This window comes from Branchiostoma lanceolatum, chromosome 4 (assembly GCF_035083965.1).
Source record: "Branchiostoma lanceolatum isolate klBraLanc5 chromosome 4, klBraLanc5.hap2, whole genome shotgun sequence".
Taxonomy (NCBI): domain Eukaryota; kingdom Metazoa; phylum Chordata; class Leptocardii; order Amphioxiformes; family Branchiostomatidae; genus Branchiostoma; species Branchiostoma lanceolatum.
The window spans coordinates 30,966,156-30,993,268 of record NC_089725.1 but is presented as its reverse complement, the minus strand read 5'-3'; the positions used below and the strand labels follow the sequence as shown (position 1 = coordinate 30,993,268).

Genomic DNA, 27,113 nt, shown 5'->3' with positions numbered 1-27,113 from the left:
CGCATAAAACATAAACTGGAACTGCCGTAGTGAGCAGGCTGCTATCCATTTTTCAGGCTCGGTCAATAGTCAGGGCGCATTACGGCGGCATTAGCTTTGCTTTGTTCGTCTACCCTGGTCTTCTCATAAGCAACAGATGCACTTTTCTGTCGGCAAACGTCTCACACTTTACAAACGTTTGAAGCATTTGGACAAGCATCTTTTGTTGTAACGTAACGCATAAAACATAAACTGGAACTGCCGTAGTGAGCAGGCTGCTATCCATTTTTCAGGCTCGGTCAATAGTCGTATGTAGTGAGCAGGCTGCTATCCATTTTTCAGGCTCGGTCAATAGTCAGGGCGCATTACGGCGGCATTAGCTTTGCTTTCTTCGTCTACCCTGGTCTTCTCATAAGCAACAGATGCACTTTTCTGTCGGCAAACGTCTCACACTTTACAAACGTTTGAAGCATTTGGACAAGCATCTTTTGTTGTAACGTAACGCATAAAACATAAACTGGAACTGCCGTAGTGAGCAGGCTGCTATCCATTTTTCAGGCTCGGTCAATAGTCAGGGCGCATTACGGCGGCATTAGCTTTGCTTTGTTCGTCTACCCTGGTCTTCTCATAAGCAACAGATGCACTTTTCTGTCGGCAAACGTCTCACACTTTACAAACGTTTGAAGCATTTGGACAAGCATCTTTTGTTGTAACGTAACGCATAAAACATAAACTGGAACTGCCGTAGTGAGCAGGCTGCTATCCATTTTTCAGGCTCGGTCAGTAGTAGTATGTAGTGAGCAGGCTGCTATCCATTTTTCAGGCTCGGTCAATAGTCAGGGCGCATTACGGCGGCATTAGCTTTGCTTTGTTCGTCTATCCTGGTCTTCTCATAAGCAACAGATGCACTTTTCTGTCGGCAAACGTCTCACACTTTACAAACGTTTGAAGCATTTGGACAAGCATCTTTTGTTGTAACGTAACGCATAAAACATAAACTGGAACTGCCGTAGTGAGCAGGCTGCTATCCATTTTTCAGGCTCGGTCAATAGTCAGGGCGCATTACGGCGGCATTAGCTTTGCTTTGTTCGTCTACCCTGGTCTTCTCATAAGCAACAGATGCACTTTTCTGTCGGCAAACGTCTCACACTTTACAAACGTTTGAAGCATTTGGACAAGCATCTTTTGTTGTAACGTAACGCATAAAACATAAACTGGAACTGCCGTAGTGAGCAGGCTGCTATCCATTTTTCAGGCTCGGTCAATAGTCAGGGCGCATTACGGCGGCATTAGCTTTGCTTTGTTCGTCTACCCTGGTCTTCTCATAAGCAACAGATGCACTTTTCTGTCGGCAAACGTCTCACACTTTACAAACGCTTGAAGCATTTGGACAAGCATCTTTTGTTGTAACGTAGCGCATAAAACATAAACTGTAAGTGACCAGTTGCTCGAGTAACTTTTCCGATAAAGCTTAGACATCCAGGCAGTGAGTTAAAACATAAACTTGAATTGTCGTAGTAGTAAGGCAGTAGTAGTAGTAGAGTTTCTCCAGAAAGGTACCGTAGTCATAGACACAGAACTGCCAAAGCGTATTACACTGGATCAAGTGTCGCCAGTAGTACACCTAAAGGGTCTACTGCACGCTGTCGTGGAGATCTTAGGCGGGACCCCGATTGTGGGTCTTGGAGAGCTCTGGCCTTCTCATAAGTTTTGCATAAGCTTGATGGAATCGTGTAATTTCAAAGAGTATATATATGAAAACCGAGAGATAAGAGATGATAAAGCCGTAACGGTTATGTTGTGGTTGCCGTCAAAAAAAGGCCCGTCTAAAAATAGTAAAACTGGTTAGATCTAGTTTTCTATAGATCCGGTTAGAACGAGTTTCTACCCAAAGCTTCTCGACCAATCAAAATGTAAGGAACTTGAATCCTGATATTTACATAAATTTGCATATCCTGAGCCTTATAAATAAGGCTGCAATGGTAATCTTACATTACTGACGGTCCTTCATTGCGAATACATGTATATGGTGAGGTCCATAATCGAACTTCGTGTTGCCGACACCTGACTACATAGCATATTTCATACGGATCTATCCACAACTTCTCTAGTTGTGATATCCACACGCGTGCGGATATTAACACATAACCGTCTCAACAAGGGTACTGAAGTCACAGACACAACTACCATAGCACATTACTATGGATAAAGTTGTTAAAGCTTCAAAACGAAAGCCTCCATACGATAAGGATTGTGAGCCGCCAGCCAAGAGGCGTCGACTAAGTTTGAATGTCGGACCAAAGACTAATCCAAACATGAGCTTTGATATGATCACAGAGAACAACAACCTACCTGAAGATGAATCGATGGACATCGATGGGGACTGCTTCGAACAAACAATGGACCAAGTTGTTGAAGCTATCAGACGACTTAAATTAGATTAATATACAGGGCGGTGACTTAAGGCTAGAAATGCACCCAATCTGTGCATTTTGCAACGATTGATATTGATCACATCAGGCACAATATTCTCATTTTTTAAATTTTAAAAGTACCCAATATTATGATCATGGACCGCGTTTGTGCTTGTCTCCGCACCGATTCCAATCCCCCATCAGGCAATCCCGCTGTCCCCTTAACACAAAGCAAGAAGGGTACACAGATGGATGGCATGAGCGACGGATCGAAGCCGAAACTCCAGATAGACGACGGGAATGGCGTGTTGAAAATCAGGTTTCCCATTGGGCAAAACGTCTTCGTCACCGTCGGTCGCTTCAACGGGAAGGCCGTGCTGTCCGTGCGGCAATTCTATCAGGCACATCCCGAACAGGAGGATGTGTGGGGGGCTTGTAAGAGAGGATTGGCCCTGATCCCCGATCAGTGATGGGCTCTAAGACGCGACTTGCCAGGTATGTCATCTACAAGGTTAGTGCTACATGCTGCAGTGCACCCTTGCCACCATGCCGACTTGGGACACCTACGGTACGCCATTGTGGAGGAGGAGACCCGGTCGTGGCCCTAAGCGAATTCTTCAGACCCCGTCCAGACTCAGTACCCAGAAGAGTCTTGCCTGGCAAGAAAGGGATCGACCTCAACCCACAGCAGTGGCAGACGATAGAGACCGTTGCTGGCAAGGTAGAGGTGGCCCTGCAAGTCGTCATCGAAGACAAGTCGTTCCTGAAAAGCGACCTCCAAACGAAGATTTCTAGTGACTGATAAAATTTTGTGACACGAATAAAGCCTCTCGTGGTTCAAATACGGGCAAAGATTAAATCAGAATGTTTGTTGTTTTTGTGGTGTAAATAACTAACCTTGTAGATATTACAGTCAGTAGGTAAGCCAAATGAGACAATTAAGTTGAGCTGAGAGAGACAGTGAGAGGGAGAGAGATGGATAGAGAGAGATAGGGACAATTGCATCTTCGTTTGCCGACACTTGCCTGCAAACCATATTCCATACGGATCTATTCACAACTTGTCTGGTTCTGATATCTACACACATATAACATTTGCTCGAAAGGTACCGAAGTCACAGCAACAGAACTACCAAAGCACATTACACTGTAGTATGTAGTGAGAAGGTTGGTATCCATTATTCAGGCTCGTTCAAAGGGCAGGGCTCCTCGGCATTAGCTTTGCTTTTTCTTCCACCCTGGCCTTCTCATAAGCGTTCTTTTCCTTTTGTTGTAACGTGCGTAAAATAGATGACAATTCAATTTCCATCTAGATATACACGTGTCTATTACAAGTCCAAAGTTCCGATAGAAACTTAGAAAACATGTGTGCGCCATTTCAAACGGTCGCTAAACGTTCGCCTAAGACGTCATAGGTCCCCGGGGCTCTAAACACGCAGAAAAAAATGACCCTTTGCAATAGCTCAGCATCTTCGTTTGCCGACACTTGCCTGCAAACCATATTCCATACGGATCTATTCACAACTTATCTGGTTCTGATATCTACTCACATATAACATTCTCCAGAAAGGTACCGTAGTCATAGACACAGAACTGCCAAAGCGTATTACACTGGATCAAGTGTCGCCAGTAGTACACCTAAAGGGTCTACTGCACGCTGTCGTGGAGATCTTAGGCGGGACCCCGATTGTGGGTCTTGGAGAGCTCTGGCCTTCTCATAAGTTTTGCATAAGCTTGATAGAATCGTGTAATTTCAAAGAGTATATATATGAAAACCGAGAGATAAGAGATGATAAAGCCGTAACGGTTATGTTGTGGTTGCCGTCAAAAAAAGGCCCGTCTAAAAATAGTAAAACTGGTTAGATCTAGTTTTCTATAGATCCGGTTAGAACGAGTTTCTACCCAAAGCTTCTCGACCAATCAAAATGTAAGGAACTTGAATCCTGATATTTACATAAATTTGCATATCCTGAGCCTTATAAATAAGGCTGCAATGGTAATCTTACATTACTGACGGTCCTTCATTGCGAATACATGTATATGGTGAGGTCCATAATCGAACTTCGTGTTGCCGACACCTGACTACATAGCATATTTCATACGGATCTATCCACAACTTCTCTAGTTGTGATATCCACACCCGTGCGGATATTAACACATAACCTTCTCAACAAGGGTACTGAAGTCACAGACACAACTACCATAGCACATTTTTTTTTTTTTTTTTTATTAAACAACAGAAAAATATACAGGACACAGAGGTGATGCACTCTAGCTAAAGCTAATATTAAACATCACCTCTGGAAAAACAATTACAACTTACATAGACAAGTACAATAACAATAATAAACAGCAATTGGGTCGTCCAATACAAACAAACTAACAAACAAACAATGAATATATCAATATACCTGAACTAAGTTTTAAAACGTCTGCTTGTCAAAATATAGTGCTGAGTCAAGCCTAAAATGTTACAGTTGAAATCATATGAAACAAAGGATGAGCCTCTTAATAATAAATAAATGAAGGCTTGATCAGACAAAGTATCGATATCAAGAATATGGGCTAAAAGGTTCCGTAGGTTGCCCAGAAGGTTGAGTCTTTGTTGACTGTATATAGGGCAGTACAAAAGATAATGGACAACGCTTTCGCTTCGACATCCGCAAGTGCAGGCTGGACTTGTTGCTAAGTTGCGTGTAAATAAACTTAGGTTAAGACTGCACGTGCCGGTGCGAATGCGTGTGAGGAGGGCGCAAGTGTACCGGGGGCCATGACTAAAATGTGAATAGAAAGAGGGACGTTCTAATTTGACTAGATGTTTTTTAAACAACGAAAGATGTAATGATCGAACAGATATACCAAGACCGTTCCAATGATGCGTTGCATAAGGAATAAAAGACTTTTGATATCGAGTTGTAGAGCAGAGCGGTATCCTTAGATTAAGTTTGTTACGAAGATTATAAGAAGTAGAAATGGAAACTTCAGGAGGGATCAAATCCTTAAGATACTGGCGAGTATGGCCATGAACAATTTTGTAGAACATGATCAGAGAGTGAACGTGACGTCGATCCGAAAGTTTTTCCCAACCTAATTCAGAAAGTAGCGAAGAATACGAAGACCCTCTTACAGCCCCTGAGACTGCAAGCGCGCATTCGTATTGGACACGTTCTAATCGCTGGGAATCATATAAAGTACATCCATGCCAAATAATGTCAGCATATTCAAGGAGAGGACGAATAAAAGATTTATAAATAACATCAAGTACTGTTCGTGATAATCTGAATTTCAATTTGTTAAGAGTGGACACTCGTTTGGACGCCTTGCCAATCATATAAGAAATTTGTGTTTCCCATGACAAGGTGGACGTAAGAAAAGTCCCTATATGCTTGTGGGTTTTGACTGATTTAATAACACAATTATCAAGAAGAAGAGGGGGGTGGTCGGGAGGATTTGATTTCTTAGAAAAACACATTTCTTCAGTCTTTAAAGGGTTTAGGTTCATAAGCCATGTTGAAGACCAAAATGATATCTTCCTAAGATCAGTATTGAGTCGATCAGCTGTAACGTTAGGATCTTCCACAATGTCCAATAATGAACTATCGTCAGCAAATAAAAAGGGGCATGTAACTAGACCGTCCACCATGTCATTAATGAAGACAAGGAATAAGAGAGGCCCTAAAACTGAACCCTGAGGTACACCTGCGCCAACATAACTCCAATCCGAACATTGACCATCAATTACAACTCTTTGCTCTCTGTCAGAGAGGTAGCTATGGAACCAATTTAAGATTGGGCCGTCGACCCCGTTTCTCTGCAGCTTGAAAATAAGTCCTTTATGCCAGACTTTGTCAAATGCTCTAGAAAAGTCTAAGTAAACCGCTCTGACTTCTTTGTTGGAATCTAGAGCATTAAAGATTTTATCAGTAATACAAATGAGTTGATTTACTGTCGAATCTCCGCGGATGAAGCCCGACTGGAGGGAATATAGTAAATTTTGAGACATCAAATGGTTATACAAGTGTTTGGATACAATTTTTTCTAAAATTTTGGACAAACAGGGCAACAGAGATACGGGGCGATAGTTAGATACATCATCTGGTTCTCCCTTTTTGAAAATTGGAACCACATTTGCCCGTTTCCAGGCCTTTGGAAAGACACCATGGCAAAATGACAAATTGAAAACGTAAGCGATCTTATCAGATATGTAAGGGCATATGAGTTTAAGAAAGCGATTATCAACATTATCGTGACCACACGCTTTGGATATATCTAGAGAAGATACATAGAGTTCAATCTCGGCAGGTGTGGTTAAACATTCTGAAAATCGGACATCAGTGAGAAAATCAAGTTGTGGGAGGCTTGCCTTGGTGTCATCTACAGAGGCCTGAGTAGTGAAAAAATTGTTGAACATGGTTGCCTTTTCACAAGAATCAGTTACATACAAGTGACCTGACCTTAAGGGAGGAATATTAGAACTCACTTTGCTACAATAGAAAGATTTAACAATGTGCCACCATTTCTTGCTAGAACAAGGAGAAGACGTCAAGGAGTCAGCGAGACGGCTGTTGTAGTTAGACTTAGCAAGTGATATTTCGCGTACTAGTTTATTTCTGACATTACGGTATGCAGACCACAGTGTGGTACTGTTCGAAACTTTAGCATTTCTATGTAGCTTGTCTCGCCGACGCATCAACGATCTAATCCTGGGAGACATCCATGGTTTATCTCTGGGTCTTATAAGAATGTCCTTATGGGGAACACATTTGGTTTTGGCTTCAAATATAAGATCTACCAGCTTATAACATGCATCATCAACAGCGTTACAGTAAAAAATTTCATGCCATTTGGGCATTACTATGGATAAAGTTGTTAAAGCTTCAAAACGAAAGCGAATGCCTCCATACGATAGGGATTGTGAGCCGCCAGCCAAGAGGCGTCGACTAAGATTGAATGTCGGACCAAAGACTAATCCAAACATGAGCTTTGATATGATCACAGAGAACAACATCGTACCTGAAGATGAATCGATGGACATCGATGGGGACTGCTTCGAACAAACAATGGATCAAGTTGTTGAAGCTATCAGACGACTTAAATTAGATTAATATACAGGGCGGTGACTTAAGCCTAGAAATGCACCCAATCTGTACATTTTGCAACGGTTGATATCACATCAGGCACAATATTGTCATTTCTAAATTTCTAAACGCTCCGACACTTTTTCCTATTAGAGTAAAAAAAAACGTCTGGCGAAAATGTCATTGCTTGCTATTGACGGACTCAAAGAGAAATGCAGAACTCATCCACGCCCGACTCATTCGCCAACCACACAGATGTGTCTGACGGTGAGATCTGCCCCATCTGCCTCGACGAAATCGCATTCCGGGACGAAGTTTGGAACCACTGTCCACATGCAACAGCTCTGAATACCCACTCTTGCCACAAAGACTGCATAGTGGAGTGGTGCCGTACGTCCCCGACATGCCCTACCTGCAGGGTAAGAATAGAGTGTACCGACGGCGAACATGGCTGTCCTCGGGAAAACTTTGACTTCTACTTCTGATAGAGTGGCAAGCGAAAAGAGTGCAGGAGTCGTCATATCCACCACAGATGATACTACGTTGCACAGGTAGACGCCGTTCACGCCAGAGTTCGTGTGTCTGCATGGACGAAATCCGAGTGCGGGCAGGCAAAAGTTGCGCACGCGTACCGTATATGAAAGTAGGTTCAGACACCTTCAATTTAAACTTTCAGTCTGAATGTGAATTCGACCGCAAAGATGTGGCAGTCTTGTTCCATACAATGGAGAAAGGTATCGATGCAACGAGGAAAAAAAGCGCGGTGGGTGGTATGGATATAGACGTTTGCTATAAACTCGGGCACAGAAAATACAGACGGGCGGCGTTTGATACACTCTTGACTGAATAAAGTCCAATGAAACATTGTCACTATGTCCCTGCAGTGTCTTTTCTGTTGTTGTCTTGATTCGCTACAAAGGTAACGTACGTGTATACCTGATAGGTCTTCACATCATGGATTTAAACAAGTTCTTTGAATCAGATAGAAAGGATGAATGAAACATGAAACTTACATTGTAAACTTGAGAATTTTAAGCTAAACTGAGGAAGAATAATGTTTCTAGATGTTAACACTATGAATAAAAACTGACTTTAAGTTTAAGCTTGTGAAAATTGAAATAATCTGAGGAAGAATGGCCAGGGTGGACGAAAAAGCATAACTAATGTCGACGAGCCTTGCCCTTTGAACGAGCCTGAATAATGGATACCAGCCTGCTGACTACATACTACTAATACAGACGGGCGGCGTTTGATACACTCTTGACTGAATAAAGTCCAATGAAACATTGTCACTATGTCCCTGCAGTGTCTTTTCTGTTGTTGTCTTGATTCGCTACAAAGGTAACGTACGTGTATACCTGATAGGTCTTCACATCATGGATTTAAACAAGTTCTTTGAATCAGATATAAAGGATGAATGAAACATGAAACTTACATTGTAAACTTGAGAATTTTAAGCTAAACTGAGGAAGAATAATGTTTCTAGATGTTAACACTATGAATAAAAACTGACTTTAAGTTTAAGCTTGTGAAAATTGAAATAATCTGAGGAAGAATGGCCAGGGTGGACGAAAAAGCATAGCTAATGTCGACGAGTCTTGCCCTTTGAACGAGCCGGAATAATGGATACCATCCTGCTGACTACATACTACTGCGTGTTTAGAACCCCGCGGACCTATGACGTGTTAGGCGAACGTGCTAACGACCGTTTGAAATGGCACACACATTTTCTACGTATGCAAGACCATCAGAACTAGGGACTAGACACCTGTGTATCTATTGAGAAACCAAAGAATAATCTTTTTACGCACGTTACAACACAAGACTCTTGTCCTAATAATTTTAAAGTATCTGAAGTGTGAGACGTTTGCCGACCGAAAAGTGGATCTGTTGCGGCACGTACAGTGCTGAACGCTTGTGAGAAGGCCAGGGTACATGCAGTCACGAATATTCCTGCGTGCTAGAAATACTGTTCTTAATATTCTCTGATCAATTGTTTTTTTTCTTCATTGCGGCATTAAAGTAGATAAATGAAGTAAGAGACACAGAACTATCATCCCAGCACCAGTTACAGCAGATGCAGACATCTAAAGCTACATGCGTTTTGCGTATGTATTTACGTATATATCTATAGTGTAAAATCATAGCAGACTAGCTGAGAGCAGCTTAAAGTTATATAGAACACGCACCGGTTTTGGACGACTACCAGCTGCTGCAGACATGCAAAACAACATTAACTACTATGGAAAGGAAAGCATACAGATAGACATTCGACCAAGAGGAAAAGTGTCCCCGACTTCTCACAGATACTACCCACTTCGGCAATGTGCAGGTGGGCAATGGGAACACAATAACCACTTGTACAAATATATCTACTTTACCGTAATGCTGTACTTATTCTTAACAGATGTAGACCGATTCAGCATTCATTCATCGTTCACAAAGAAGGAGAATTCACTCAATCTTCAGCACTTAATCTTTATTGACCCAACAAAAGCACATCGACTTTTGTAAGGTCTTCTACAACAATGCAATGAAACAAGTGGATACAAGTTAACTAACCTTCGTACAAGTTGAATAAATTAACATATTGGGTTTGACGTATTACCTATACTACTAGGTCACTACTAGGTCACTCTGTGATCAAGACGTACAGACTAGATATTGGAGTTTGGAGGTTAGTATTTCGCTACCTTTTATCAAGTCACTGTTTGAAGAATATTCTAGTAACCCTATACTACTAGTTTTAAAGGAGTCCTAAAGTCCAGAGGGGGGAGTTATTTTCCAAAGGATGGTAATTTTAGGAAGTAGAAATGAATATTTTTTACAGTATACGATAAAGTGCTCACTAGTCCCGTGCGCATCCAAATAATTCCGTATTCTACCAAATTCCTCAGGTGACCCTCAGCCTATTTGATTTTTACAATGTGCCTGACAGTGCCTGACAAAAGTTAGATTATAAAAAGAATATCAGGGTGGTTAAGAAAACTCTTCTTGCTATGTGTTCTTTTATATCTTATTAACAATTGGCCTTTTTATTGTGCTTAACCACCCTCATTTGAGCTGAAAATATCCACGTTTAAAAATGTATGTTTACGCATAGGGAATACACTGGTAGGGTCTGTAGGGGTTTAGTGAGTATCATATTGTTTTAAAAAACACACCTTGTAAAATTTACCACAAGCAGAATTCTGTAAAAAGTCGGCTGATTATGTATTGATTGATACATAATCTAGTGGAAAATAACACCGCCTTCTGGAGTTTAGAACATCCTTTGATATGTTTACCTATTTCCACCATGTAATATATGCATCTATGAAGACGTAATAATACATAAGTCACAAATATGTACGGATCATGGATATGCAAACGTCTGAGTCGATTCCGATGAACATGGGATCACGGAGCAACGACAACGCGTACAGATTTTTAAGAGACGGGTTGGTCTAGATATCCAGTGGAAGAGTGGTTACCCCGTCCTTTTGTACCTTTCTTTTTGGATAGAAGTATGAAAAGGCATCTCGGCTTTGCGTGTACGTGTGCATTTCGTTGTCGCGCATGCGAAACCCTTTGTTGATGCCCTGACCACTTTTCTTCGTCAGCAGGACGTTCAGATACTTGTGGTGATCGATGTCGTTGGATCGTTTGTTCACCCCCTTGCAACTGAACTTGTCTGCGCTCTTCTCGTCTCCACCGAAGCAGTAATAGGTCTTACTACTCAGGCCGACAATCCCGTTCCCGGACCATTCTTCCTTGAACAACCCGGGAGTGCGCTTGTCGTAAGCCGCGTGCTGTGGGTCATCCGTGCGGGGGAACCATTTATGTTTCTCGTTTTCGTACTCATCACGCTTGTTGGGTTTGATAACGTCCTTCAGTCTGTCTGCAGAGATGGCGATGTACGCCGAGTCCGTGTCCATTTCACAATATTGGAAATCGGACCTATCCACGTACTTAAGCATGAAATCGTAATAAAACTTCAGCATGCGGAGCTTTGCATACTGGTACACAAAGAACCCAATTTGAAGGGGGAGATCAAATCTGATCTTACGTTTTGACGATTCGATTTCCATGAAATCGTCGTTGATCACGACCAGGTGCCGAAACCGCGGGGTGTTGATCTTTCGGGTGGCTGTCACAACGTCTTCGCAATACTCGACGTCAGTCTGTCTTTCTTTGTTGGTGACCGTCTTACCATACCCCGAATTACCGATCAGCTTCATGGTATCGGCGATGATCTTCTTGGCTTGATCCTCGTCGCCCTTGCGCCGCGCGTCACTGACGGCGTCCCCAAAAGACTTGAAACTCGGCTTGGGTCTGTACTCCAACACTTGGTAGATGTGAGTGACTTTCAAGCCGTGATCAATGTACCAATTGAGCAAGGGCGTAGCCAAGAGGATCTTTCGACCAAACATACTGCCAATCAGCGACCGCCTGGGTTTGGACATAATGTGATGCTCCTCGGCATACGACTTCATGTATTCGCCGATGTCGTCGATGGAAATGTCGACATTCTTGAATATAGGGGGCATTTCGGCAAAGTGCGACTTGCGATCTGCGGGGACCTCAATGTCGCATTCTACCACTCCAAACAAGTCTCCCGAGCGAACAGCCTCGAGGAGGCGTTCACGGGTCATGGAAAGAAGATGTTCAGTGGGAGTCTTGCGACCGGCCAAAAACGACGCTAATCGGTCGTCGGTTCTTGTTAAACTTTCCCACTGGCACTCCCACATTTCGTTGACCTTATACTTACACCCCTGCAGGTACTCGGTCCTTTCTGCCGTTTCTTCCCGCAAGGTCTCGAATGATTTGCCGCGTTGTTTGTTGTAGTTGCGGCCTCTGTTCAAGTAACAGTCGTGGCCGTGCCAATAACAACCGTTAAACTCAAAAATTTCCCCGGTGGCCGAACAGAAACCGTCCACAGGAATTCGACGTGGACCGATACGCTTTTCCGTGCCATTCAATTTGTGCCGAATGACGAGGTCCCGCTCTTGGGCCTCCCAGTCTAACCAGTCAACGGCATTGCGTCCCCGGGGAGAGGCAGAATATTCTCGTTTGAAGCCGGTGTGTTCCCGCCGCCGAATGTAATGGCCAGTGGGCATGTCCTGCGTTAGGGCCCAGAGATACAACGCATTCGCGTCGTAGCCAACCACCTTTTGACAAGGTTTCGGTTCCCTGCCCAACTTTTTCATCTCGTCGGCCCTGATGTAAGTCTTGCCCTTCTCGTGGTACCTATGAAAGATAATGCTGGGGCCCCCCACTATGTTGTCTTTAAACAACCTGTACACGTCCTCGTTGTCTACAAGCGTGTAGTAGGTGTCCTTCGGCAAGTTCATAAAAAGGTACTTTAGTGTCAGGCCGGGCACACTTATTCCGTCTTTAAACATGTCGATGGATTTCTTCCGGTAGAATTCGGCCATCTTCTGCACGACTTCCAGCATCGGGACCACGTCCTTGTTGTTGTACCTGTAGAAACAATGACGAAACAATAATCAATCTTCTGCGTACGATATTCTATAGATCGTTGACCTTCTCCCTTCTGCTTAACTCTGTGACCAATAGAGAGTGGGTCGCCAAACGGCTACTTTAGTGTGCTAAGGGTTAAAAAAAAAGGGGGCAACACCCATAAGACTACAAGAAGACATACACCTACCATATGAGGAATTCCCTCATGGTCGTCATGCCCTGCTCTTTCCATACCCGCTGACAGTACAGGTACTCGTCCTCCGATATGTCTGACTGTCGTAGGTTGCTGTGGAAGGCGGCTCGTGGTGGCAGCTGTGTGTGCTCCAACTTTTCCAAACTGTCCATCCATTCGTACCTGTCATATCAACGAGACGAATAAGACGTCACCTTTCGGTCTAACACGTTTGGTCGTATCAATCAACCAACCAACCAACCAAACAAATAAATAAACAAACAAACAAACAAACAAACAAACAAACAAATTAGCAAACAAACAAACAAAGACGCCAACTTACGGGAAGAATCCCTTTGTCTCCTGGCAGTCGTATGCCTTCAGCAGGGTCGAATAGGAGAAGCCCGGGGCCACGTAGTTGATGAGATCGAGGAATTTGAGGTCGTCCGTTTCTATTGACATGTAGGTGTTGTTCATTTTGATCGGCCGGAGTTTAGTGGTCGATCGCAACAACGGTGGGAGAAATACCTTTTTGATGGCGTTGAGGTCATAATTCCCACCGTTGAAGCTAAGGACCACCAACTTTCTCATGTATTTGTCTAATTCCGCCAACAGTTTGGTCATGTAATGCGTTTTTCGGCGTTTTCCCTGTTGTTTGATCTCGTCGTCTTCCGCTTCTTCTCCTTCCGCCTCGTCTCCTTCCGCTTCTTGTCCTTCTTCTCCTTCCGTTTCGTCTCCCTCCGTTTCTTCTCCTTCTGTTTCTTCTTCCTCCGCTTCTTCTTCTTCCTCCGCTTCTCCTTCTCTCTTTGCTTCTTCTTCTTCTGTTTCTTCTCCTTCCGCTTCTTCTCGCTTCAAGTCATTTTCCCTGATGGCCTCCATCTTCTCCACGACCCAGGCGAACTTGTCCGACAGAAGGGCGTACGCCTTACGGCTGACTTCCTGCAGGTAGGCCAACAAGGTTTCGGCCACTTTTGTCGGGTCGCCTTCGGACACGAAACATTTTGGATGTTCATATTCCGACACGTTACTGGCCACGCTAACGCTCAGCAACTCGTGAACGGCCTCCCACTGCAGTCTGTTGGTCTTGTCACCGTTCAGCGGTTTCAGGAGGCATTCTATGTCGAAGCAGGCGCGGTAAGGGTAGTACTGATCTTCCTCGGGGACTTCGATCCCTTCGTCCTTCAGTTTCTCGAAGACGGTCTGTGGTAGACGGTAGGCGCCCCCTGGGTATTCCCTTTTCACCTGACCGTCGCACGTGCGCATGTGGCGTTCGCAGTTGCCGCTGCGCCGCCACCTCTTTCCACATCGCGGACAACCAAAGGACTTTGCGTAGGTTTGGAAGTTTTTGATGTAAGAAAAATGTTCCTTGTAGAGATTCAGGTACATTTTGTTCTTGTACGTCGACAGGGGACGCCTCACCAGTTCCGCGAAGAAATCGTTGCCTCCTGCGTCCTCTTCATCGCTGGGCCGAAGGGTATAGACGAAAATGTCGACCTCAAATAAAGTTTCTAGCTCGTCCAGGTTTTTGAGGGACACGCCTTTGAAGTGTTTGGCCGTCTTGCCCACGCACGCCAGGTACTTACTGAAGAGCTTCTTTGTCGGTCTTTCCAGTTTGGTGCGGTCGTCGTAGTTGCGATGGAGTGCCAGGCACCGGAAGAATCAGAGCTTGTCGGTGTAAGGGCCATGTCTGTCCCCCAGTAGGGCGATGATTGACCTACTCTTTTTGATGTAGTCCTGCACTGTCTGGGGCGCACCGATGGGATGGCCTTTGATTTTGTTGACGTAAAACGTCACGTTCACCATCTTGTGCAGGACCGACTTGCTGTTAGGACGCTGCTGGCGTGCCTGTTCCATGATGTCCACGTCCTCGATGCTGTCCAGGAACCGCCTAACGCCGTCGTCGTTTTCTACCAGGACGGGTGCTGGCAGAAACTTGTTGTTATTTTCTGATGGGTGGAAGTATCGCAGTGCCCCAGTTTCGCCGTCCCGAAGAAAGAACCCGAACGATAAGTTGATTTTAAAGACGGTTAGTTGATCCTTGAAGATGGACCACACGAGGTCGGCCAGATCGGTCGGGTCTTCAGAGTTCAGCCTAAAGTTGTACGTGTCCTGGATCCTTTGACTTCTCCTAAACTGTGTTCGAATGGTCGGCCATTTTTGTCGGTAGAGATTCTGGACGGCCACGTCGTCGTCTTGCGGAATTGGGTTCTCCGGAACGTCCGTCGGATCTTCCTTAAAGGCAAACCCTCCGGGCTGAACGTGACGTCGTTTCGCCCTGGGGCCGGCCCCGTCTGCCGGAGCATCCCTCTTCTTCCCGCGAGATGTAGACGGCACGGGGTGTTCTTTGGGAGGTGTCCCTATGCACGATACGCGCCGATGTTGTAGCAGGTTGTCGCGTCTTGCAAATTTCTTGCCGCAGAAATCGCACTCGTGCATGGGTGCGGTCGAGTCGTGCTCCTTTTTGTGACGATTGAGTGATTGTTTGTGGGCGAAGGTTTTGTCACATGTATCACAACTGAACGCCATCATTGACTATTGGACGGTGTCGCTGGTTTCTGAAACAACATGCAAACATTCAATGAGTTTTAAACACTTAACGTACAAATTTGCGCGTAACAATACTGCTCTCCGGGAGTGCGCACGATTTTGTGAGCACCTACATTCCACAAAGAATCCTCCGAACGACGGAGTCTAATCATACACGGCATATTCATTCATAGTAGTCTATGACAAACACGAATGTTTCTATTGATGCTCGGTCCTGAAGGATCAACAAGTTTAAGACGGTAAGGACGAAACGTCGACAAACAAATGTTCGGTTAGTTTTCTTATGAAGCAAGATTAGTGTAAGTTACTGTGTTCATTCGTAGCATTTAAAATGGCAAGAATTCTACCAAGGGAAACAGTAGTGAATTGACCCCAATAACCGTATAAACACATCGAGATCTACAGGAATCCTAGACCTGTCTACCAGGAGGAACAATAGCTGGAGCTGATATGCATAAGACTGGTTTTTGAAATAACATTATCAAGCAAAGCAAAATGACCCAAATAATTGCATCAAAGCTACACTATCAATAAAATGCTTTCAGGGTTTGCACAAATTTCAGGGTTTGAAAAGAACCCCGTGTTCAAATTTTAACTGTCAAATCAGTCCCTCAATTCAATTCAAACTTGATATTGCTCTTATATTATCAACTTGAAAATGTCTTCCTTACTACTGAACTAGCTTTGATTGTTGTGTGACTGTGTTATGCTTAAGGCGGTTTTCCGGCTCTGCCAAACAAACAAAGCCAGAGAGCCCGACAGACAGGCTGCATCTACACTTACAGGTCATTGACAGCGCCACCGAGTATTTTAGAGAGACAAATAGTGTGACCCCTGACTTGGCGACCTGGCACGGATTAAGATTTTGTAACGCTCAATTCGCTGTCGTAAACCTCTACCATACCCATAGCAGGGCGATGGTGACGTCAAATAATCTTAGGTGTCGCAGCCCAAACGTTAGTTCATGCGGCTTCCACACACAGGACATACGTCAATAGCACTGGGGTCAGGTGAACCTATCGTTCGACGAATATAAACAGAACTACAATTTGTTGCTGCTATTCATCCTATTCTTTGAATTCGTTTTTACTCTCAGATCATGTTATCAAAGTGAAATTTCTATTCAACGTCCACACCGGTGAGGCGCAGCCGCCGAAACAAACAAGACAGGGTAAGGGGAGCAGTCTTCTGTGACCCCAGGTACGCCTTTGCTTCATGTGTCATTTGCATGCTATAGACCGTAATCGATACTCTTGTCATGTTCATTACTTAACCCACCTTGGCACGTATGTGGGGTTTCTCCACCCCAATAAACTACTTTCTGAACAAAATTTCAGGAACTTTCGAGCGAAAGGCGTTGTTGTTGGAGACGAGCCATAGAAGCATTCATTAGAGAAAGCCCCTGTCAATAATTAGGCGTTGGAAACTGTTCGAGTATTTTTAAAGAGCATAGATTTGCTATGATTAGAAAATAAAACTGTGTAAATGCCCTCTAGTTTATATTATTCACACGAGTAGACAGTAATTACACCTGCAACGCTCAGCTCCCATCGACCATTTTCGGTCCATCCCCCAAACTCTATTCTACATCTTCAATTTTGGCTTTTTATCTTTTCGTTTTCAAACTTCGATTTAACATACCAGTTTCAGAGGCCAAACCCGAGTTACGAGGAGGCAGAATTTGCCTTCCTTGTCAGCTCAGTATCACCCAGACCAATCTGTCGCTTTGAAACTCAGATTCGAATCAGCCATGACAAATCTGACAAAACAAACTCGCCAGTGAGATGCTGAAAGGTGTCAGCTTTAACAAAGTGTTTTCAGATGTTGGCACTTTGGAAGTGATATAAACTGATCGCGATTTAACGTCTAAAAATAATTTCTACTACAGTCAAACCTGACGCAAGCAACCGCTCAGGGAACTGGGTAAAAGTGGTTGGTAAGGAGAGGTGGTTGCTCTCGTGTGTGCGTGTGTGTGTGCGTGTGTGTGTGTGTGCGCGCGCGCGCTTTAACCGTAGTTGAAAATATTATGGATGTTGTATCGTAAGATAGAGGAACTTGACTGTAGGACCTTGTTTGTTTCTTAGCTTCATTGGTGTTTGGCGGGGCATGTTTATTCAGTTGATCTTGATCTTGATCGTATACTGGGCAACACCCCTCTTGTTGGGGTAAAACGCCAGTTCCGCCAAGGCAAGCTGTTTAAACTGGATCCTTCAGCATATGACAACGCACGATCTAAAATACCAGTCGTAAAGACGTAACGTACTAGGAAGGTTCAGTCACATATCATAAAGAGCTTAAAGGGCACAACTGTACTATAAAAAAATAGATCACCCAATAAATTCAACTGACGTAGACTACCAGACCCTGTGGAGGCAGGCTAAGTCAGTTCACCAAGTAGTTGAATTACCCTTCAAAACACTTTCTTCCAAAGAATGTAAAGCAGGTTTGTCATGCTCTGTTTGGAAGTGTGTCTCAGATATTGACTGGATTGACTGGCAGATACAACGTACATGTACAGCTCTACAGAGCCCCAGTATATAGTGTCCATTCCAAGTCACCAAGATGGTTTTTGAATGATATTTGTAATTAGTTTGGACCAATTTGAATAAAACAATATCTAAGTCACAATAATTCAAAATTTAAAGAAGAAATTGCATATGAAAATTTGAATTTATTTGAATCCGATTGGATGTTTTAGAAACATTTAGAAAGGGACTGCACAAAATTATCTTTATTTAGAATGATTTGCAAATTTCAATGTGATTCTTCTAAATTTCGAAATATAGAGAAATGTATACAATACGTTCTAGATAGTGTATTTGGGAAATTGTCCCTATAAAAGAAGGAGCTAATCCAGCCCTATTGTCTGTCTCTGTACATTTTTAGATTTCACTGCTGGACACTGTTAGTGTTAGGTCCTTTGTGGCAAGCCAACTATGCGTGGTGCCCAAACATAATTCTCAAAGATGTGTGGTATTGTGAATTGCTTTCTTCACAGCCCACAGACCCATTTACAAAATGTTACAAATAATTGTAAAAAATTGTAAAGTGCTGTAACCATTATTTAGAAGCTAGTAGAAATATCATATTCTACATCATTAATGTTTCCAAAGTTTTACACAACCGGGCAAATGCTCATAAAGTTGAATGAATTCAAAGTATTTCCAAAGTATGAAATCTCATAGACAAATAATTACAAAGAATTAAAAACAGTTGTAAATGATGACAATGAAAACCCTTTTGGTGACTTGGAATGGACTCTACATGTACTGACTTTTTCGACAACCAAGGAGACGCCACAAATATAAGCCATATTTCTAGACACACAATCACTATAAAAGCTAGTTCAGCTGTGAGGAAGACATTGTCAAGTTGCAAATAACGTTATAGGTGAAACTAGTTTGGCTGTTGCAATTTGAACACGGGGTTCTTAATTTTTTTTAAACCTGAAAGTTGTGCAAAATATTTCATTGTGGCTTTGATGTAATTATCTGGGTCATTTTGCTTTGTTTGACAATGCTATTTTTAAAAAAACAGAAGAAAAAAATACTCGTACTACTCAGTCTTTAGCTCCAGCTATTGTTCATCCTGGTAGACGGGACTAGGATTCCTGTGTATTTTATGTGTTTACATGGTTATTGGGATCAACTCAGCCCTCGAACTGTAGGCTAGGTCACGGTGGGGAGAACTTCCTTATTGCTGTTACCCCCGGGTAAAATTAATTCTTGCCGGTTTAAAAACGGAAGGAATGGTCATTCCAATATGCATTCCTTCCGTTGACCATGTCTGCATGTGTTTTTAACGGATGAATCTATCTGAAATTGCTTTTCCGGGCGGTAATGACAGGTGAAACGTCAGGTAACACCTCCATTTACATATTTTTTCATTATTTTCCTGGTGGTCTAACCTAACTTTCATGGCATTTTTGGTAACTCTAAACAACGTCCCTTGCTTATTTACATGCATGTCGCCGGTCGTCAGCATCATTTTGTTTGGTGCCTTAAAAGCCATAATCTGTGCACGGGCTTGAAGATACTAGGAGTCACCGTGAACATTTTTTTCAAGGCACTGATCTACCAAACAGAATTATGCTGGCGACAATAGACCATGTAAACAATCAAGGAACATTAGTCAATGAGAATCACCTAAAATTCCATAAAAATTTAGTTAGACCTGCAAAATAATGAAGAAAATGTGTAAAATGGAAATCTTACCAGACGTTTCATTAGTCTCCTTTGCAAGCTTTCACGGCGGCGCCAACGTTTGTTTCCGTCAGGAGCGATTAATATTATTCGCAATTTTCTACAACGGGCCAGGTTCTTTTGCTGGAGAGATCGTTGTTGTCACCCACAGAAAATCTGCTCTCTTTTAAAAAATTTATGACCTTTTTGCTCGTTTCAGAACCCATAGCCGCCCGAAAGAGCGATTTCTAAGAGATTTGTTCGATGAAAAAAAACAAACATGTGCAGCCATGTTCCTTTCCTGTTTTTGGGGGTGGTTGTGTCACCAAACGGATCCACCCAAACACAGCCCAAATCGTGAGAATATCACAAAAATAGTACTCAAAACGACCCTGGCAAACCTGGCAGTCCTCCCTATGGCAGGAAGAGACAGTTAATTCACGTTGGGGCGTAAAAATCGCCGCCAAACAACCACCGCCACGGCGTAGGATAAGCAGACGGGATAGCAGCTTCCGTCCGCCGAAACGAGCCCGAGAGGGGGGTACGGTGGCAAAAAAACTCTCGTTACTCAGCGAATCCTGAGCGTAGAAACTCGGGAAACGTATCAAAATGATCCTGGGAAACCCAGCAACCGATTCCACAACAAAACAGACCAAGAATCTTACGTTAAATGGTATGAAAAGGCCTCGGAAGGACTCTCGATAACGACCACACGGTGTACTTCCTGCTCGATTAACTAGAGAAATGACACAATTCCGTTCGACCCCTCTTTATACGAGCGATCGCGATGACGTAACGGTTACGTCACGTGACGTCATGGTAGGCAGAAAGCGGTGGTAGGCGAGGCGCGCTGCGAACGTAAACAAGCCGACGGGTTGTTGCAGGCATCTGGGTTGTTGCGCGGTAAACTGCACAAATCGGCGGGTCAACGGCTGTAAAAATAATCTCAGCGGAACCAGAATGCAGGGTAGTCTGGCTTTCAGCGCTGAAATGGTCCGATTTTCAGGAGGGAAAGAAAACAACCCCGGCAACGTGGACTCCGAAAGGCCACGAGACTCGAGAGGGTGTGCAGCTACCACGAAATTTTCAGGTGAGGTCGATGTCTTGTTGTTGTTATTCCCTCTCATCGATACATAATCGTCATTTCATAATCTAGATTTCACTATTACTTCGCACATCCGTAGGTAACTTTTGTTGTCACTGATTCATGTCATGGTGACCACATGTGCAACCGTTATAGAGAATTATTCTGTAAGTGCGTGGGAGGGGGGTGTTTGAAGAGTCTGTCTTATAGCGATTGTAAAATCTGGTAAATACGGCGTCGATAGATATTCTACCAGAATTGTAACTTATATTACTAAACTGATTCATGAATTCTCCTACAGATGTATATTTTAGATTATGTTGAGACAACATACAAAATTGGTCTCTTGGTGCTGAAGTACATGTGTCCACAATGAGGTAATATGATAACGTTACATGTTTATTTGATATAACATTATATCTTTGCATCTAGTGTTGCAAGGAATTGTTCAACAGACCCTGCAGATCCAGATGATGTTCCTAGCTTGTTTAACTTCCCAAATATCAGCAAGTAGTTTAACAAAGCCATCAGCCAGGAAAGATTGGTAAGTATACTGGGAGTTTCCAACATAAGTTTATTGAAACTTGATATACTGTGCCTGGTATGTTTTTTGTGATTGTGTAAAACATTGCTAACGCTCATATAGTATTCCGCCTCCTTGACTGACAAGATCATCATGGAAGTTTGTACCAAGGAAATACTGTAGTGATTTGGTGAATTCCACAGCCTGTCCTTTAACTACTTGAGATATATCACTAGATGATATGCTTACCATAATGGCAATGCAACTTTGATTTACAACTTACAACATGCTTCATTGTTTGCAGGTATATCCTTGCAGCAGAGAGGCTCAGGGGGGGGGGGGGAATGATACCATCCCATGATTCTTCAATACACATCCTGCAATACACACCCACAGATGGCTGACTGTGGGCAAGAAGCATATAGACTTGTCATGTTGCTTTTGATATTGCAAGAACTGGTGCAATTTGATCGTTAGATTTTCTTCTCTTGAATTGTCAAAAGACTTGATTAGTCCATGAGACTGTCTGACCTTTGTAATTTGCGTACAACTTTCTAAATTATGTCGCAAACACTTGTTTACCATTGTACAAATATTCACCACAAATTTTGTGTCCAAACTTGACCAAACTACAGTGTTTTTCTGAAAACACTGTTGATTGATGATATCATACTGTTTGTGCATCAGAAAAACCCAAATGCACCAAAAAGCACCCATGGTAGAGTAAAGAAAATTATGCTTGTTTACAATTATTACAAAAACAATATCAAATATGATTTTCTTTACTTTCCCACGGGTGCTTTTCGGTGCATTTATGTTTTTCTGATGCACAAGTAGTATGATATCATCAATCAACAGTGTTTTCAGAAAAAAAAAAATGTAGTTTGGTCAAGTTTGGACACAAAATTTGTGGTGAATATTTGTATGTTTTAGAGTAGTATGTAGTGAGCAGGCTGCTATCCATTTTTCAGGCTCGGTCAATAGTCAGGGCGCATTACGGCGGCATTAGCTTTGCTTTCTTCGTCTACCCTGGTCTTCTCATAAGCAACAGATGCACTTTTCTGTCGGCAAACGTCTCACACTTTACAAACGTTTGAAGCATTTGGACAAGCATCTTTTGTTGTAACGTAACGCATAAAACATAAACCGGAAGTGACCAGTTGCTCGAGTAACTTTTCCGATAAAGCTTAGACATCCAGGCAGTGAGTTAAAACATAAACTTGAATTGTCGTAGTAGTACAGTAGTATGTAGTGAGCAGGTTGCTATCCATTTTTCAGGCCCGGTCAATAGTCAGGGCGCATTACGGCGGCATTAGCTTTGCTTTGTTCGTCTACCCTGGTCTTCTCATAAGCAACAGTAGTATGTAGTGAGCAGGCTGCTATCCATTTTTCAGGCTCGGTCAATAGTCAGGGCGCATTACGGCGGCATTAGCTTTGCTTTCTTCGTCTACCCTGGTCTTCTCATAAGCAACAGATGCACTTTTCTGTAGTAGTATGTAGTGAGCAGGCTGCTATCCATTTTTCAGGCTCGGTCAATAGTCAGGGCGCATTACGGCGGCATTAGCTTTGCTTTCTTCGTCTACCCTGGTCTTCTCATAAGCAAAAGATGCACTTTTCTGTCGGCAAACGTCTCACACTTTACAAACGTTTGAAGCATTTGGACAAGCATCTTTTGTTGTAACGTAACGCATAAAACATAAACCGGAAGTGACCAGTTGCTCGAGTAACTTTTCCGATAAAGCTTAGACATCCAGGCAGTGATTTAAAACATAAACTTGAATTGTCGTAGTAGTACAGTAGTATGTAGTGAGCAGGTTGCTATCCATTTTTCAGGCCCGGTCAATAGTCAGGGCGCATTACGGCGGCATTAGCTTTGCTTTGTTCGTCTACCCTGGTCTTCTCATAAGCAACAGTAGTATGTAGTGAGCAGGTTGCTATCCATTTTTCAGGCCCGGTCAATAGTCAGGGCGCATTACGGCGGCATTAGCTTTGCTTTGTTCGTCTACCCTGGTCTTCTCATAAGCAACAGATGCACTTTTCTGTCGGCAAACGTCTCACACTTTACAAACGTTTGAAGCATTTGGACAAGCATCTTTTGTTGTAACGTAACGCATAAAACATAAACCGGAAGTGACCAGTTGCTCGAGTAACTTTTCCGATAAAGCTTAGACATCCAGGCAGTGAGTTAAAACATAAACTTGAATTGTCGTAGTAGTACAGTAGTATGTAGTGAGCAGGTTGCTATCCATTTTTCAGGCCCGGTCAATAGTCAGGGCGCATTACGGCGGCATTAACTTTGCTTTGTTCGTCTACCCTGGTCTTCTCATAAGCAACAGATGCACTTTTCTGTCGGCAAACGTCTCACACTTTACAAACGTTTGAAGCATTTGGACAAGCATCTTTTGTTGTAACGTAACGCATAAAACATAAACCGGAAGTGACCAGTTGCTCGAGTAACTTTTCCGATAAAGCTTAGACATCCAGGCAGTGAGTTAAAACATAAACTTGAATTGTCGTAGTAGTACAGTAGTATGTAGTGAGCAGGTTGCTATCCATTTTTCAGGCCCGGTCAATAGTCAGGGCGCATTACGGCGGCATTAGCTTTGCTTTGTTCGTCTACCCTGGTCTTCTCATAAGCAACAGTAGTATGTAGTGAGCAGGCTGCTATCCATTTTTCAGGCTCGGTCAATAGTCAGGGCGCATTACGGCGGCATTAGCTTTGCTTTCTTCGTCTACCCTGGTCTTCTCATAAGCAACAGATGCACTTTTCTGTCGGCAAACGTCTCACACTTTACAAACGTTTGAAGCATTTGGACAAGCATCTTTTGTTGTAACGTAACGCATAAAACATAAACCGGAAGTGACCAGTTGCTCGAGTAACTTTTCCGATAAAGCTTAGACATCCAGGCAGTGAGTTAAAACATAAACTTGAATTGTCGTAGTAGTACAGTAGTATGTAGTGAGCAGGTTGCTATCCATTTTTCAGGCCCGGTCAATAGTCAGGGCGCATTACGGCGGCATTAGCTTTGCTTTGTTCGTCTACCCTGGTCTTCTCATAAGCAACAGTAGTATGTAGTGAGCAGGTTGCTATCCATTTTTCAGGCCCGGTCAATAGTCAGGGCGCATTACGGCGGCATTAGCTTTGCTTTGTTCGTCTACCCTGGTCTTCTCATAAGCAACAGATGCACTTTTCTGTCGGCAAACGTCTCACACTTTACAAACGTTTGAAGCATTTGGACAAGCATCTTTTGTTGTAACGTAACGCATAAAACATAAACCGGAAGTGACCAGTTGCTCGAGTAACTTTTCCGATAAAGCTTAGACATCCAGGCAGTGAGTTAAAACATAAACTTGAATTGTCGTAGTAGTACAGTAGTATGTAGTGAGCAGGTTGCTATCCATTTTTCAGGCTCGGTCAATAGTCAGGGCGCATTACGGCGGCATTAGCTTTGCTTTGTTCGTCTACCCTGGTCTTCTCATAAGCAACAGTAGTATGTAGTGAGCAGGTTGCTATCCATTTTTCAGGCCCGGTCAATAGTCAGGGCGCATTACGGCGGCATTAGCTTTGCTTTGTTCGTCTACCCTGGTCTTCCCATAAGCAACAGATGCACTTTTCTGTCGGCAAACGTCTCACACTTTACAAACGTTTGAAGCATTTGGACAAGCATCTTTTGTTGTAACGTAACGCATAAAACATAAACCGGAAGTGACCAGTTGCTCGAGTAACTTTTCCGATAAAGCAAAGTAGTATGTAGTGAGCAGGTTGCTATCCATTTTTCAGGCTCGGTCAATAGTCAGGGCGCATTACGGCGGCATTAGCTTTGCTTTGTTCGTCTACCCTGGTCTTCTCATAAGCAACAGTAGTATGTAGTGAGCAGGTTGCTATCCATTTTTCAGGCCCGGTCAATAGTCAGGGCGCATTACGGCGGCATTAGCTTTGCTTTGTTCGTCTACCCTGGTCTTCTCATAAGCAACAGATGCACTTTTCTGTCGGCAAACGTCTCACACTTTACAAACGTTTGAAGCATTTGGACAAGCATCTTTTGTTGTAACGTAACGCATAAAACATAAACCGGAAGTGACCAGTTGCTCGAGTAACTTTTCCGATAAAGCTTAGACATCCAGGCAGTGAGTTAAAACATAAACTTGAATTGTCGTAGTAGTACAGTAGTATGTAGTGAGCAGGCTGCTATCCATTTTTCAGGCTCGGTCAATAGTCAGGGCGCATTACGGCGGCATTAGCTTTGCTTTCTTCGTCTACCCTGGTCTTCTCATAAGCAACAGATGCACTTTTCTGTCGGCAAACGTCTCACACTTTACAAACGTTTGAAGCATTTGGACAAGCATCTTTTGTTGTAACGTAACGCATAAAACATAAACCGGAAGTGACCAGTTGCTCGAGTAACTTTTCCGATAAAGCTTAGACATCCAGGCAGTGAGTTAAAACATAAACTTGAATTGTCGTAGTAGTACAGTAGTATGTAGTGAGCAGGTTGCTATCCATTTTTCAGGCCCGGTCAATAGTCAGGGCGCATTACGGCGGCATTAGCTTTGCTTTGTTCGTCTACCCTGGTCTTCTCATAAGCAACAGTAGTATGTAGTGAGCAGGTTGCTATCCATTTTTCAGGCCCGGTCAATAGTCAGGGCGCATTACGGCGGCATTAGCTTTGCTTTGTTCGTCTACCCTGGTCTTCTCATAAGCAACAGATGCACTTTTCTGTCGGCAAACGTCTCACACTTTACAAACGTTTGAAGAAGTAGTATGTAGTCAGCAGGCTGGTATCCATTATTCAGGCTCGTTCAAAGGGCAAGGCTCGTCGACATTAGCTATGCTTTTTCGTCCACCCTGGCCATTCTTCCTCAGATTATTTCAATTTTCACAAGCCTAAATTTAAAGTCAGTTTTTATTCATAGTAGTATGTAGTCAGCAGGCTGGTATCCATTATTCAGGCTCGTTCAAAGGGCAAGGCTCGTCGACATTAGCTATGCTTTTTTCGTCCACCCTGGCCATTCGTCCTCAGATTATTTCAATTTTCACAAGCCTAAACTTAAAGTCAGTTTTTATTCATAGTGTTAACATCTAGAAACATTATTCTTCCTCAGTTTAGCTTAAAATTCTCAAGTTTACAATGTAAGTTTCATGTTTCATTCATCCTTTATATCTGATTCAAAGAACTTGTTTAAATCCATGATGTGAAGACCTGTCAGGTATACACGTACGTTACCTTTGTAGCGAATCAAGACAACAACAGAAAAGATACTGCAGGGACATAGTGACAATGTTTCATTGGACTTTATTCAGTCAAGAGTGTATCAAACGCCGCCCATCTGTATTAGTAGTATGTAGTCAGCAGGCTGGTATCCATTGTAGTCAGCAGGCTGGTACCTATATTTAGGCTCGTTCAAAGGGCAAGGCTCGTCGACATTAGTTATGCTTTTTCGTCCACCCTGGCCATTCTTCCTCAGATTATTTCAATTTTCACAAGCCTAAACTTAAAGTCAGTTTTTATTCATAGTGTTAACAGTAGTAGTATGTAGTCAGCAGGCTGGTATCCATTATTCAGGCTCGTTCAAAGGGCAAGGCTCGTCGACATTAGCTATGCTTTTTCGTCCACCCTGGCCATTCTTCCTCAGATTATTTCAATTTTCACAAGCCTAAACTTAAAGTCAGTT

General features: G+C 43.1%; 3 protein-coding genes and 1 long non-coding RNA gene across 4 annotated transcripts; 2 read left to right on the top strand and 2 right to left on the bottom strand.

The window, feature by feature from the left end:
* The first annotated feature begins 2,641 nt into the window (after positions 1–2,641).
* On the top strand, positions 2,642–3,195 carry LOC136432059 (activated RNA polymerase II transcriptional coactivator p15-like). Its single transcript, XM_066423077.1, has 2 exons — positions 2,642–2,828; positions 3,026–3,195. Exons 1-2 carry the CDS (start codon positions 2,642–2,644, stop codon positions 3,193–3,195), a joined length of 357 nt encoding a protein of 118 aa, XP_066279174.1.
* A 6,749-nt stretch (positions 3,196–9,944) lies between these two features.
* Positions 9,945–14,368, bottom strand: LOC136432058 (uncharacterized). Its single transcript, XM_066423076.1, has 3 exons — positions 13,449–14,368; positions 13,121–13,288; positions 9,945–12,933 (listed from the first exon to the last, which is right to left on the bottom strand). The coding sequence occupies exons 1-3, from the start codon at positions 14,366–14,368 to the stop codon at positions 10,917–10,919; spliced, it is 3,105 nt and encodes a 1,034-aa protein (XP_066279173.1). The 3' UTR covers positions 9,945–10,916.
* Positions 14,369–14,764: 396 nt separating this feature from the next.
* LOC136432057 (uncharacterized) lies at positions 14,765–15,631 on the bottom strand. The gene has a single exon (XM_066423074.1). The coding sequence runs from the start codon at positions 15,629–15,631 to the stop codon at positions 14,765–14,767; it is 867 nt and encodes a 288-aa protein (XP_066279171.1).
* Positions 15,632–20,607: 4,976 nt separating this feature from the next.
* On the top strand, positions 20,608–21,829 carry LOC136434013 (uncharacterized). Its single transcript, XR_010755688.1, has 3 exons — positions 20,608–20,923; positions 21,350–21,461; positions 21,745–21,829. It is a non-coding gene; the product is annotated as an uncharacterized lncRNA (long non-coding RNA).
* Positions 21,830–27,113: the final 5,284 nt, after the last annotated feature.

Excerpts from the sequence above, each read along its gene's own strand:
- LOC136432059 (XM_066423077.1), top strand. The coding sequence starts at position 2,642 with ATGGATGGCATGAGCGACGGATCGAAGCCGAAACTCCAGATAGACGAC. Across the intron at positions 2,829-3,025 it reads GGAGGATGTGTGGGGGGCTT|ACTCAGTACCCAGAAGAGTC; the intron begins GTAAGAGAGGAT and ends GACCCCGTCCAG.
- LOC136432058 (XM_066423076.1), bottom strand. The coding sequence starts at position 14,368 with ATGCGCACGTGCGACGGTCAGGTGAAAAGGGAATACCCAGGGGGCGCC. Across the intron at positions 13,289-13,448 it reads GAGACAAAGGGATTCTTCCC|GTACGAATGGATGGACAGTT; the intron begins GTAAGTTGGCGT and ends TTGATATGACAG. Across the intron at positions 12,934-13,120 it reads ATGAGGGAATTCCTCATATG|GTACAACAACAAGGACGTGG; the intron begins GTAGGTGTATGT and ends TTGTTTCTACAG.
- LOC136432057 (XM_066423074.1), bottom strand. The coding sequence starts at position 15,631 with ATGGCGTTCAGTTGTGATACATGTGACAAAACCTTCGCCCACAAACAA.